This window comes from Oxyura jamaicensis, chromosome 4, assembly GCF_011077185.1.
Source record: "Oxyura jamaicensis isolate SHBP4307 breed ruddy duck chromosome 4, BPBGC_Ojam_1.0, whole genome shotgun sequence".
NCBI lineage: Eukaryota > Metazoa > Chordata > Aves > Anseriformes > Anatidae > Oxyura > Oxyura jamaicensis.
In genome coordinates, this window is record NC_048896.1 from 23,343,614 (window position 1) to 23,358,315 (window position 14,702).

Consider the following 14,702-nt stretch of genomic DNA (forward strand, 5'->3'; position numbering starts at 1 on the left):
AAACTTACGGTTTAAAAGAAGAATGCCCAAAGTAAGTCTTCAGACATGTGACCTGGATTTCACTAGGTACTGGCAGCAACGGATCTTTAGTGAGAGAAACAAAGACTTGCATGTGATCATCTTTTAAAGAGACAAAGCTATGTCTTGACAGACAGGAACGGTGTAGCAAGCCCAGGGCCTAAGATTTGGAAAATTCCAGTAGAAAGAGATAGCAAGTTTGAGGATATTTATGGGCTAAAATAAAGGATTGAAAGACAAACAAACAGACTGCTTAGGAGACCCGGCATGAAGGAGAGCACATGGCTTTATTAATGAGATAATAAAACAATAGATACTCGCTGCAAGGCTACGTTACTCGGAACATGCTCAGAAGATGTAATAGAGATGTTTTACTAGGCATCCCTTTTAAGACCTTGCTGAAGTCACACTATTTAACACCTGATGCTGCACTTTGCTAACAAAGTCATGGTCTGAAAACATCAGACGGGGAGGAACCTGATCTTGCAGTAAACACTGAAGAAACATGCTCAAAATGTCCACTGAAATTTATGGGTAATATTCAGCAGTAGAAGGCATTACGCTTCCACCTCGTTTTTGTTTGCTGGGCAGGTACACATCCCCTGTAATGGTCTGCCAGGTAATTGTTTAGAGAGATGAAGAGAGAGCCTACTGATTATGGCAGAAATCTATGCTTCAACAAGGATGCCTGCAAATTTTCATCTTGAAACATCATCTCCATTAACTCCTTTAATAATCCAGATCAGCTTTTACTTTCTGCTTCAAGAAGCCCTGCACAAAATATCACTGTGCTTACACAACTGACTCTATAGTGATTTTCTTTCCCCCCCTTCAATCCTGTACTGTGATTTAAAACATACCCCAACATTCCTCCTCCTCTTCTTCAACGCCTTCATCTTCATCTCCATCTCCATCTGGTGCAATGTTCAATTCTGTGTCATCTGGAGTTTTCCTGGCTTTATTGGACTCACTTTCAGTCAAACTCCCTTTAGAATTGTCTACAGCTTCTAAAGACTGAGAATTCAGGAGAAAGTTAATTCAGTACACAAAAGGGTAGACACAATGCATGCCTGAGGTAGTACGACAGGGGCACATGAACTGTAATCTAATTACAGCACAGAAGATGGACATGCAGCACAGATCCATCTAAAAGAGACTCAGTGCTTCCCTACAAGAAAATTCATAATTTTGGTCCCCCAGATCTTTGAATCTTGCTTCTTACTTAGCATGTGTGTTAAGTTCATGAACACCCGTGACTGCTCTAATGAAACTCATCAATTCACTTAAATACATGAACTCTGTGGGATCAGGACAAGAAACAATGTAAAGAGAGAAAATAACTAAATCATCTTAGGAAAAAAAATGTTACAAAAGTAAAACGCTTAAGAAGCTTGCAAAACATACAGAGATGAAGCAGCCTGTTTGACCTACTGCCCAGATTAGCAGCATCTGCAGCACACAAACTGTTCTCAGCTCGGCCTTTTGGACAAGGGTTTGAATGCACTACAGCAAACCAGGTGATGAATGATGATCTACAAAGGTGTGGGAAACAGTTGGGTCAAGCTGAAGCTCGTACAGCAAAGTTGCAGCAGGAAATATGGAATACTGAGATCCTACACTGGTAAACAGAATTCATCAGGTATCCATACCTTCTTCCGTCCACATTTTTTGACCAGTACTTATTTGCTTCATTCCCTCACCTCAATGATGCTATGTTCCACCATGACCTGACACGGTATCATCATTGCAAAAGAAAGAGAAAAACCCAAAACGCTGAGGCACTCACCTTAAGCATCTCCATTTCCAGTTCTTCATCGCTTTCAATGACACAGGAAATATTATGTTTGTTATCTGTGGCACATTCCTCCTAAGAAGAAAACACGTTTTTTACTTTTTTTTCTCCTGTCAGCAAAGTTATTGCTATTTTTACCTACATCTTCTCAACCTTCTGCACACACTACAAGCCTCCTGTATATGCCGTTACCTCTTACTAACAAGATAAATAAGCTTGATATTTAGCTGTGAAGCCCAGTTTATATAAAGCACGTCTGGAAAAAGTGTTAGAATACAACAAGGCCCTGTAGTAAGAGACAAAAACAACAGAAGTATCACCAGATGTGGGAAACACTTGGAACATAAAGAAATTATAATCAGATTAAGAGGCATCGATCTACATGAAGCAGTCACTAGAAAGACTGCCATTCAGAGAGCCCTTAAAGAACTGCTTTTTATTTATGACCAAGGTGGGGACGTTGGAGTGCAGAATTTGTCCCCATGCAGCAGGAACTTCATATCATAATTTACTAGCACCAGCAAGAGGAAAGCTAATCAGAACATCTAGAGTTCCTGTATTCAGCACTAATCCTCCCAGCTGCATGCCTAAAGGGCAGCTCGGTGCTTGACTACCTCCACAAACATTTTCCTTCCACTAGTCCACCTGAATCTTCTCTCAGCAACAACTTTTAAAAGTCTCGTGGGAAAGGAAGAGTGAGATCGCTTCCTCTGGTGAGCATCCATGGACCACAAGGTCCTCTCTCTTTACCTCAGACACGGCTTCATTGAGATATTCTTCTGCAGCCTGCTGTTCCAGCATCTGAGGTTCTTGCTCCGTAATGTCTAGTGACATGAAGTCATTTCTGTCTGCTCTGTCCTTAGAGCCAGCTGCTTCCTCCCCATCTCCCACAGCAGCGTTACCTCTCTCTGCTTCTCCTTCATCAACATCTCCCTCCCAGAGGCCAGCTAGCGTAGCATCAGAGCAGATGTAGATGTCACCTTCAAGTTTTTTAACAAGTTCAGGCATTTCAACTTTTTGTGCTTCAACGCTTGCTGATTGCAATTCAAGTTTTGTTGGAGCTTCACCACAGCTCCTCTCCAGTACAGAAGGGGAACACGAACCAGCAAGCAGAGTGCTTCTTAAGGCTTTTACATTCTCTGAAATGTCAGCTAGTATTTCTGCAGCCCTGGACATTAAAACAAGAAAGTTAAGCCAAAATGGTAAAGATAATGGTAAATGGTAAAAGGTAAAATACATGCTAAGCCACCAAATAAAACTGAAGATTCCAAAGTATTCTGTTTCTCCAGGTAAATGAAATTTTGGACATAATTTACAAAAGCTCATCGTACAACTGCAACTGGTATCCTACTTTCAGAGGAAAGATTCAACTTCTTTACACAGAAGAAAGCCTACAAGATTCTCTACACACAGTGTTTGTAGTATCGCCATGCAGTAAGGTTCCAGACTTATAATTAGTCATGTGAGAGGCTGTAGTTTCTATTAAAAATGTCTTGCTGTGCATTTCAGCAAGAAAATAAACATATTAGCAAAGTTCAATGTCAAATCCACCGCAATAAACATCAGCGAGTGTCTGTGTTCTGCTGTATCTATATGTAAAGGCAAAGGTTCCCACCAAGTCAACTGTGCTGTGCTTTCTTTTCTTGAAGAAGAATGCAAAGGTAACAGCGACAGCTGCCAACACATTTTGTTGTACTGAACCTCAGCACACGAGACCAAAACACCTGTCAGGGTGACAGAAGCCTAACCTCTGCAAGCTCCCAGGTTGTCCGGATGAGTCAGGGATCCGAGAAGCCAGGTACACCATCTCTTCAGCTAGTGAGGTCAGGCACTCCTTCACGTCATCTGACACGTTACCTACAGGAAGCACCACCACGGTTACTCCACAGTCATTCAGGTTTAACAGCTACACACACAGGTACTCAAATTCATTTGTACTCCACAAGCTGATAAGACAGCCTTTTCCTGTGCTTAAAAGTGTAGTATAGTGAGGCATGTCAAAGCTTCCACATCTTTCAGCAGCACACCCCTTCCAGCAGCCTGCTACGCATGCTGAGGGGAAGAGGGCACGGAACAGGACTGGTATAAATTGATTGCTGTTCAGGCTCCATCCCACTCAGCTGCTGCTTTCTGGAAGCCGGAGGGTATGCTGGGGAAGAATCGGTCTGTCTGAACTTTCTTCCATGACGACCTTGTCTAGTTGCTTCCTGAATCTGCTTGTACTCTTCGCTTTTGCAACTTACACAGCACAGTGTATGCATGTGAGATACACTCCTCACACCTGAGCTGCACTTTCACCTGAAACCTCCTGGCTTTTGGAGTTGTAAGGAACTGTAACTCAGGGTTCCACATTCATCATCTCCAGATGACTCACTCTGGAGTTTTTTTGGTTGGTTGGTTGAAGAGCTTCAGTCTCCCCTCTCCACCCCCAGCCAAACCCTGGATGATGCATGCTCTGCTTACTGACTGCCAGCGTACACAGAAATGCACAGGGCTACTAGGTGTGCTTTTAAGACAGAGTTCAAATTATTCAATATGCATCTTTTGCACAGCTGGCAACTACAGAAATTTGATAACTGGACTGCGTGAACAACCCTCATGACTGCTAACATAAGGTAACAGTCGAGCTTTTAGCAGCTTCTCAAATGAAGAAACTTGACTTGTTTTGTACAGACGTTAACACAGTAGTACCCCTATAGTCCTGGGCCACTAGTCTTCACACCACAGACTGCACGAGTCTCCCCTTCTCTCCCACCTAGCCCTTCAATATCAGGCAGCTGGGAGCAGCTCAGTCATATTGTGTCAGAGACCAGTACTCACAAAAATCAGCAGAGACTCACAAATAAATTTGTTTGGTGTTCTTGTTGTTCACCTGTGGGCTTTTGTTCACTTTTGTTTTTCACAAAAGCGACGCAGCTGTGTGAAACAGATAGCTATTTCCCTTGCACGAGCAAGTCTTGGGCAGTTTAGGACTGCTGAATTATCAGTAACAACAGAATCCAGATGTTTAGTATAACGTCACTCCTGGGGCCTTTTATCATGGATTTTTTTTCCCCATAGCTTTCAGATATCAGTCCCACTAAAGCTGCTAACACCGACATGCTGACTAAACCAAAGCCAAAAATTGCACCTCGTAATAAAGGGATAGCACTGCTGTCTTTGAGAGATGAGAACTCAGCCAGTACAATAAGGAAACATTTTTTTTCCTTTTTTTAAACCATAACCCATATGCAATATTCAGTCTTCCTTATGAATCACATAACTGAAGGAAAACCAACATTTTAGAATCACTTTTCTGATCAAGTAAATAGAGCTGAGTTGTTCTGAACAAAAATGGGCCTTATATGCATCAAGACAAGTGTTACTTAATAACATGTATTTATTTTGTGGTCTTCCTTCTTCTTAAATTAGATTTTCCTCCATGGGTCAGCAGAATTGACAGCAACTCACTGAAGTGTTTCCAAAACCAAACTGGAATGACAGCAGGAATTCTTACCGTCTCCTCGTACTGCAGAAGCAAATGACAAACCCAGGCTGCACTCCCACGTCAGCGTGGAATAGTATGAGTATGGTAACAAAGGTCACCTAAGAGCCTTTACAATCTGCACTCTCTGAAAGCTATCCCTAACCTCCAAGAAGCCAGAAAATTGCGACATTAAAGTATTATGAAAAAAGCCATTGGGAAATTGAATACATTCTTTATGCTCAAACATGTAATTTACCTCTTCTTTCCCCAAATAATTTCCTGTCGTTGCTATTCATATTTTTCAGTTTTTGATAAATGATGAAGCCAGCCTGCAAAGGCAAGGGAAAAGATTAATACTTAGTACTCCGCAGAGAAACCACATTTCAAACCACATTTTATCTAAACAAAAAGGCAAAGAATTAGTTTGGCAAGCCATAGCATTAATTCGTTGCAAACATCGTAAATTCTGAGTTCTCAGGCCATGTCATACAACAGTCAATGGTCTGCCTTACTGCCTTGTTAATCACAGCCACGTTACAGTTTACAGGATGTTTCACAAAAGGCAGAGTCCTGACTTTGGTCTGCATCAGAGTGGACGCTTGTGACTAGATCCCAGTGTAGTTATCCTATAAAGTTATCTGCAGATAGAGAGCTCTGAGTACATCATTCCCAGTCTCACCATCTGCTCCACCTCATTCAGATTTCATGTAATACTCCAAGAGAACAGTTATGAATCTACTAAGATTCTGTGTGCTTTATATTTCCCTTGATGCGAATAAGAAGTTCTAGCAGAAGAATGCAGCCTAAAGCCAGCAATGTGCTAATTAGGCTACACACGTTAATCAAGGCATCTTAAAGAAGAAAGAGAAAGAAATAAGTTACTCTCTTGTGTTTCCCTGTGATGCTCCAGAAGGCAGGCCAGGTGAAGACAGCACAGCAAGGCAGAGGCTTTGCCTACAAAATGCTGGTTACAGCTGCTGCACTAGGCAGCTCTGTGGACCAAAAATAGAATCCCTTTCCTTATTGTTTTGGGTTCCACATCCCCACAAGAGCTAAACCGTCCACAGCTTAATAATTAACTAGAAAACACACAACCTTTCTAAGTCAGAAAACAGGCAAAGCTGTCCCGTTTCCCTTCCTTTATCCAGCCTCCTAATCACAGAAATACAGTCCTGAGGGGTGAAGAGATGAAGTGCAATATTTAAGCACCAGCACCAAGAACAATTTTCTCCCAGGAACCAGGTAGCACCCAGATGCACATGGCTAAGTCAGAATGCAGAACCAAGGGAAATGCTCTCTCCTTTCAAAATGGTGAAAAAACAGAGGCTTCTGCAGAGCTACAGTAATTGATATACAGCAGAACCAAGTTGCACTAGCCACTGGAGAAGGTTATACTTCTTCAGAGCTGCTTATTAACTTCATCTCATGTATCATATTCTGCAGGAGCTGAGAAAACTGGATTTTGCTCAATGAGCAGATCAGCAAAGATGACTAAATAGCTCCCAACAAAAAAATCAGTTGAAAACACTACCAAGCTACAGTAAATACCTGCAAACAAGGGAAGCCAGGAAAAATTACCCACTGTTCGCTTCTATAAGTAGTTATTGCGCATAAGAACTGTGTATCAACTGTGCCACACGTGGGACAGTAGCTCTGAAAGACTTCACACAGATGAAGATAAAATTAACACGACTGCTCCATCAAAATTCACTTTCCTGAGGTGACAGCTTGAAGTCAGTCCAAGTGCACAGAGATTCCTCTGGCATACTTCTCGATGCCCATAGTACTTGGCACGTTGAAAGCACGACAGAGCTTCCAGAACTGCTTCAGCAATAGGCTTCAACGAAAAGGCATATTTTGCAACATCATAAAATAGTAAGAGGTGAAGACCTCATGGGAGGTTCAAGGATGCTGTGAAACTTAGTTTCCTTTTTCTGTCTACATTCAGTTTTCTGCATGAAACATTGGACCTTGGTCAGCCTGGACATTGGTCAGCCTTCCAATGCTGACCAAGTTTTGTAGCAGAAGGGTGCTAAAAACAAACAGCACATTAGGAGAGGTATTTATAGACCTTTTCTTGTACGTACATAAGCATCTGTGGCTGCGTACAATTTCTGCTCCTCATTGAGTGGAAACTCTTCCCAGTTGCTGCAGCGGACAGTCTTATCTTTCAGAAGCTGCTTCCCAAAAAGGTGTTTTACCAGACCATTTAGGCTCCATATCTCCTTACACCTCAGCTAGGAAAAAAAGAAAATAAAAGACTCGTTTAAAGGAGAAAGCAACTGCGCTTGTCAAAATGCATCTGCAGAAACAGCAAAGTGTACGTAATACTTCATTAGAAGCAGAGATCTGGATTAGGCAGAAAAAACTATCTTCCTCAAAGCAGCGATTGTTCTTCAGGCCTAATTTTGCTGTCATCACATTAAAAGATAATTTGGCCATTGGAAACATCTACTTCCCTCCTCTAAAACTGTGCTGTTGTAGGGCATCCCTACACTGGCAAGATGGGAAGGCGTTAGGGCCGGGTGAGTCCACACACTGTGAGGCAGTGTTGTCACACTATGAGAAAAAAAAAAAAAGAGAAACTTGTACAACACAGTCACCAGGCTGAGAAAACAAGAGCCAGAGACTTAGTTGTCAGTGCCACTCTCCTCCAGGATTTTGGCAACAATATTTTGATATTGCAAATAAGAGCAACAAGGATGTATTTAATGGAAACGTGGGACTATCGGGGACAGCCTGTAACTGCTTTGTCATCTTTTGCAAGCCTGAGAAACCAAGTGCAAGCCAAAGAGCAGTTATATACCATGCTAACCATTATTCACTGCACTGTGAAGCAGTTCCTGGAAGACTCCAGTAACCAGCCCGGCATGCTGCTGTTTCCACTTGCTTTCATAACGTTAGTTGTCAGTCACAGCTGCTACATCCCATCGCCTCATTGGGCTCTGAGAGTTTGGGAAGCTTTCCTTCCGACTCCAAGGAGTCGGGACTTGCAGGCGCAGCCTTGTGCTGTGCTAACTGAGAGCCCTTGCAAAACACTCAGCCTGCAGAGCCTAGCAGTGCCAGCGTGGCATTATCAGTTCATCCCCTTCAATCAGGTATCAAAAGCCTACCCAGTGCTGATTTTAGGTTCCCCCTCCTCTCCCCCTTGCGCTGTGCCATTACATAAGCTGCTATTCTTTGTTCTCTCAGGCTTCATTTTCAAATTTATTTTTGGACTGTTTTCTCTTCAGCAAAAGACTTTAAAGCTGCTATCAAAGATCACATTACTTATCCTCATAACAAAATATCCTACAGCTGGATGCTGGGGGGGTGGAATAAAGTATGGGGATGAATTCTGGAAACTCCAAGTCTGAAAAAGAACAGCTTGTTTTATTGCTTGAGCAAAACAGTTTACTCTGCATAGCTTCCAGCCCACAAGGAGCTAAAGCTCAAGGCATCACTGCACTGAATGCCGAAGATACATTACTATCTTCCACCATGATTTGAATGCACAGCATCAGAGAAAGGCAGTGGAAGTACTATTCCTTGGCGTACATCTATGCTCCACCAGGAAACCCTGACTGTGGCTGTTACCCTACTATGCAAAAGATGCACAGAAGCAAACAGAAGGGCATGGAGAAGCAGACTACAGGCGAAGAAAAACATCGTATATACAAAAAGGACAAACAAAAATAAGCTTTGAGGGCTATGAAAGCAAGAGTGGCAGGATGGTTTGGATGAATGTAATGAAGTTTTCGCCCTCTTCCCTAACACGAGTGCAGATTTACCTGCATCAGGTGGTACCTCAGCAGCACCTAGCTACAGCATAATGTGAGATATGCCAGACACAACGCTACTTCTGAACCATGGGTTGTCAGACAGCAGAAGCTGCCCCCAGGTTAGCAGAGGTAGCACCAGCTTCTGAGGCACAGAAAGGAAAATACTTCTGGAGCTCTACCTCCAGATGGAGGACTTCATGGAAGGCCTGGCTTCCTTCCAGAAGCCTCCTTCCAAACAGGCAGACCTCCACGGTACTCTAGAGGTTCAGCCTCTGCTGGAACATCTATGCCATTACCAACACACCCCCAGTTTGACACAGCCTGCTGATCTCTGTCACTAATAAGTAAGAAAAATGCACCAGCAGCTGGATTTAATGAGCCGTGCCTCTTAAATGCAAACAGTGAACAGACCTGAGAGAGGAAAAATACTAGGAACATACTGGCTTACTGAAATACAATACTTAATTCTGCAGACTGAGTTCTCTGGAAACGTGATTTATTTATTTTTTTAAAGCTGCATCATCTCTCTGCATTATTCTACAGAACAGGCTTGTATCAGAACTTAACTCCTGTGAAGACAAGGAAATCTCTCGTACAGCACATTAACAAGATTCCCTCCCACAACAAAAAGGTTTTAAGCTTTACTTTCTCATTAGCAACGTCAGCCAGCTCCACAAAGCTCTTCAGCTTGATTTCAAAGTCACTCATCAGCTTCCATTGATCTCCCTCAATTCCTACGCCAACCTTTTTAATTGTTTCATCTTCGAGCAGTCTTTTGAGTCCCTTGGGAAAACCTAAAATAGATTAAGCCCAAACATGAGAAACTAGATACTGAAAGATGCCAGATAGTCTAATGGAAACGACAAAATCTAGCAGAGGCCACCTGCAGAAACCTGTGCTTTTGGAGGAAAAGCTCAAAAACTTGCTATGCAAATTCATTCTGCATCTGAAAATAAATTAAGTCAAAAAAGTGAGACAACCTTATTCCATTTGTCTTACTGATCCTAAAACCACGTGATAACAAAAAGGCAACTCCTTTAGCAGAGGAAAAAAAAATATTTTAATCCTCAGAAATGGATGCTTGTCACACCAAATGCAGCGCTATTTTACTGTTCTCCATGGGATTTTATTTCCCAGAACTTGGAAAACAGAATTAACCAACCATATCCTCCACCAAGCCCAGACAGGTCAGTCTTGTAAGTAAAAGAAGCATCTGTGTGCATGCTTGCTTATTATATTTTGATTCAGCCCAAGCTGATTGCACAGCAATGCTGGATAAAAGGGTATTTTCAAGTTCACAGGCTCAAGGCACACAGCTTTACTACCTGGTTTGCTACATGAGCAAACAGATGCAGACGCTTCACCTCAAACATGACACGATGTGGGGAGATTCCTCTGAAGAGGAGATAAATCCAGCTGAGCTGGACACAGGCACACCACATATGCAGCTGACTTGCTGAACGAGGGATTTCCCCTATCTAAAAATATCAGGAAAACCTTGAAAAGGTAGGAACTTCCCAGTAGATGACTTCTGCTCCATTTCTTCCACCTCATTTCTAGAAAAAATACTGTATAAACCAACGAGGTCTAGGTCTAGACCATCTAGATGCTACAACGTGAGAAATAGGACATGTTCCATGGAAGGAAAACGGGTAAGAAATAGAGTTATCAAGAACCTTCATGATCAATACATATATAAACTTTGTGCTTTATGGGATGTGTTTACACACAGTCCAACAACTCTTCATTTTCTTTTTCCTGCAGGAGAAAATTTGATTCTTTTTAAACAAGAAGTAGTAAGTCTTGTCCAACTTGATGATTCTGCCATCCCTCCCTCTCTTATTTTTCTTTTTTTTTTTTTAGTCAAATGTTCTGAATAAGCAAAAATTGGCTGTGGTTCTTGGCAGAGCGCTGACATCTTACCCGGTTCAAAGTGCATCTCCCTTTGGACGAACAAAAGCTTTAAAAAACAATCGAGGCAGAAACACCGTCTTCTGCTGTTAGGCACTTGGTTAGCAGTAGCACATACACAACCATGCCTGGGATCGACATGCAAACACACAGCTAAAACCGAGAGTGTTTCGGCTCCTCCTCACGTCTCTTCTTCCCTTGGCTTCCTTTCCTCAAATCTCTCCTTTGTGAACTTGAAAATATCTGCCTCCTGGACTGAATAGCCTCTGGCAATTAAATTTTCCACCTCATTTGCTATAAATGACAAAGGACTGAACACCAACATTTAAATTATCGTTTACACCTCAGCATGCACACCCCAGGGAAATCAGAGGCATCTTACAGGCATAGTTTCAATCTAGCATTCAAACCAAAGGTTATAAAATTGCACTCTCCTTGCCCCCCCCCCCCCCCAATTCTTATTTGGAAGCTTTTATTCACATCCACAATGAATTCAGACGCTGTTGAGCACGTCCCCCACTCCACACAGGTGCATCACACAGGTATTCAGTATTCTTCCTGAAAACTGATGGCACAAAATTAGGAAGAAAGCGTGATGGCCATCGCTTTTGAGGGATTTTGTTACTCAAGTCAAATCAAGAAGAGACACAGCTAGCTAAATTTAGGTTTGGTGTTTATTTTGGCACCAAAATGAAGAAAGCTCGTTATCCGAGCAGTTTTCAAAACAGGATTAAAACTCTTTCCCAGAACAAAAAAATAATCCTTCGGTAAAATTCTCTTGCCCTGTCTAGAAGCCACAGGGCCATGTGCTAGAACACCGCCCAAACCTTGGGCTAAGGTCCCCTGAACACCTGGGGAGCGTTCAGTGAATAAAATAAACCCCTGTATTGTAAGCACCATGGGGAAGAAGACGGATGGATTTTTCTTCCAACTATCAGAGTGAAATAGGCTGCAGCTCAAAGCTAAAGTTCAGACCAAACCACAAGAAGCAGAAGGCAGGTCATGCCCTGGCAGGAGCAGAGGAAGTGCAGTACCTGACATTGAAGAGACGTGAAACAAGTAGCATTTTTCCTCCGTGACACACAGCTGTATGACAGCTATTTTCGCTATCTTTCCTTTAGCATATGACGGTGGCCATTCAATATCAAATCCAACAGCAGCCCCACATGATAAAGTTTGCCTGAAAAGACATCAACATTCCTCAGATTTAACTGTTCTTCTGCCAGCACTTGGAAAATCAGGATCGAGTCATCTCACATAAGGACGATTAAGGGAATCACAGCCGCTACATTTTTCCTTTCACACGCATAAGGCACAAAAACCATTTTAATATTAAGAGCTGAAATTCCTGCTGTTCCAGAAAGCTACACTATACTCCCCAAACCAGTCAGATTTTTAGCGGATCTTACTGCATGCAAATGGCAGCTTAGGGAGCCTCAGGAAACAGATATAGAAGCAGACAGAACAGTTTGCATTCCCCTGAAAGCTCGCTCTTTCTTTACTGTGCTACGGTGGAAGTTCTGTACAGAATTCTTCCCCCCAGTAACATGAACTATGCTGAGTAAAACTGGGGGAGAAATATCTTTATTTGCATCATAAAATACTACTTCCCCCAAAAACCTACACTCCCAATTATGAGCCAGTTATTTTTCCAGGCTGAAGCGTGCAACCAGCAAGGAGAAGCAGGCAGAGAAGAGCAGCTCCCTTCCCAGAAAGGAAAGGGCACTCCAAAGAAACACGGGGAAGAGCTCTTACCTGATATCTTCTGAGAGAAGGGAACAGTCGCTGGCCTCATGGCTGTAAACGATGGAGCCGCAGAACTCAAGGAAGGGCAGCCCGTCCTCCAGGAGGCTCCTCTGCACCTCGCACCTCTGCCAAACAACAGTGGGAAGAGGCTCTGTAGCCAGCCACACGTAACCCCAGCACAGAGATGCAGCAGCCCCACCACCACCAAATGCCACACCCAGCAAGCCTGGAACAGACTCAGCACGGGAGCCTTGCATGCCCCACGCACAGGGCTGGGTATTTATTTTATTATTATGATAATGAATGCGATAAAACAAATCACTGGGCTAACAGCAGAGCAATACCTCCCCTTTGTGGGTTCCCCTCTGTTTTGTTCTTGGGTTCACACCCCCATCTCTTTGCCAAACTCCAAGCACTCGGGCTGACAGCATGCAGGCTGAATGTTCACCTCAGCTTAATTTCTTTGGATTCTCACAGGCCCAGAGATCCAACTGCTTTCAATAGTAAGGTTAGGGAAAACATGGAGTTTTGACAGTGTCAGAAGCCCCTCAATGCTATTTTAAATGCTGCGGCACTTCCACGCTGCAGAAATTTGAGGAGAGTCTCAGAAGCGATTGACAACGATTTGTTCGAGTCACTCAGATTTGGTCAGGATGCCTTGGAAGCTTCTCTATTTCGGCACAAAGTTAGCCTAAAGCAGAAACCCGTGCGTCAGAGGAATTCTGAACCGGGGGAAGCCAGGAGCAGCTCAGTGACGCCTGCAGGAATGAGACCTGGGATGAGAGCTGTGGCACGGCGCAGCTGCGTACTGCTGAAGCCACAGGCGACCCCACAGGGCTCAGCTGCCCACTGCCTCGGTCCCACACCTCAGTGCACCTCACGCTGACAGACCTTTGGGAAGCTCCTCACACACAAAGTAAAATCCACGGATTTAAAACCACATGCGGTATTTAGAAGGACAGAGATCCTTCATGGATAGTGGCTTACAGATGAAAACGTTACATCTATGGGTAAAGGTGGCATTGCAGGCTCCAGACAAGCTTTTTATTCCCCTTCCAGAAGCCTGTTAATGAAAAGTCACTGCCCAAGAAACTCACTGGAGCAGTAAGACATCTGTTAACATTTACCTGCTTGCATAACCTTGAAGTTGGTTAGAAACACGCACGTAACGATGCCGGTGCTGACGGGGCAGGTAACACACGGCAACACCAGGAGAACAAGGCTGTGCTGGCCCAGAGGGGCCCCGTTACACGGCAGAGCTCTGTAAAACTGGCTCGGGAGCGATAAACTGCCTGCGAGGGGGAGATCCTGAGCGTACACGGCTGCTGGCTGCACGCCCATGCGATGTAACACTTCTTCCCGTTAACGAAGGGAGAAGTTTAACCAGAAAAGGCTACATTTGACTGTTTTCTTTACTATTTTCTTCAAGTATCCGTGCTGCTAATTGCTCCTTACGGCCCAACGGAGGGAGCACGGCAGAAGGCAGCCTGCTGCTTCCTCCCCCGGTTGCTTTCCCAGCTGCTGGCGCAGTTTCGGGGCCGCGGGGCAGGCTCGCCCTGAGGGGGCCTCGCCCAGCACCCCCGATGCCCGCTCAGCACCGCCTACCTCAGCGCCGCCCGCCTGGCTCGGCGCACGCATCCACTGCGGGTACTTCTCCCGCCCAGCGGCGCTCAGCGGCTCCATCGCGCTCACTTCTCCCGCATTTCACTTAAAAAAAATAAAGTAAAAAAAAAAAAAAAGGTCGAAAAAACACAAAATCCCCCCCAAGGCCCAAACCAGCCACCCACCCCCTGCCCCACCGCCCGCCACTGCCGGCTCACGCACTTGACGTCACGCCGCGGCGTGCGCCTCGTACGTCTCCCCCCCCCCCCCCCCCCCCCCCCCCCCAAGAACATTCGGAGGTTACCCGAGGTGACGCGCACGCGCGGCGCGGCGGCGGGCGCGGGGCGCTGTGGGTAATGTAGTCCCGGGGCCGGGCGGGCCGGCGGCGCCCACCGCTGTGTCTCCG

At 44.4% G+C, this 14,702-nt stretch overlaps 1 protein-coding gene across 5 annotated transcripts in view; it reads right to left on the reverse strand.

Moving 5' to 3' along the window:
• Positions 1-14,468, reverse strand: part of WRN (WRN RecQ like helicase) — a 42,567-nt gene extending 28,099 nt beyond the window's left edge. For 3 of the 5 annotated variants that reach the window (XM_035325192.1, XM_035325190.1, XM_035325195.1), the window contains exons 1-11: positions 14,300-14,468; positions 12,704-12,810; positions 11,983-12,128; positions 9,683-9,831; positions 7,364-7,513; positions 5,533-5,605; positions 3,559-3,667; positions 2,561-2,978; positions 1,805-1,885; positions 879-1,032; positions 9-84 (exon numbers count right to left, since the gene is read on the reverse strand). In XM_035325192.1, coding sequence (XP_035181083.1) covers positions 9-84; positions 879-1,032; positions 1,805-1,885; positions 2,561-2,978; positions 3,559-3,667; positions 5,533-5,605; positions 7,364-7,513; positions 9,683-9,831; positions 11,983-12,128; positions 12,704-12,810; positions 14,300-14,377 — 1,541 coding nt within the window. In that variant the 5' untranslated portion in view covers positions 14,378-14,468. Of the gene's footprint in view, positions 1-8; positions 85-878; positions 1,033-1,804; positions 1,886-2,560; positions 2,979-3,558; positions 3,668-5,532; positions 5,606-7,363; positions 7,514-9,682; positions 9,832-10,960; positions 12,129-12,703; positions 12,811-14,299 lie in introns of those variants that run through there. The other 2 variants (XM_035325193.1, XM_035325194.1) reach the window with 2 other exon arrangements.
• Between the last annotated feature and the right edge of the window lie 234 nt (positions 14,469-14,702).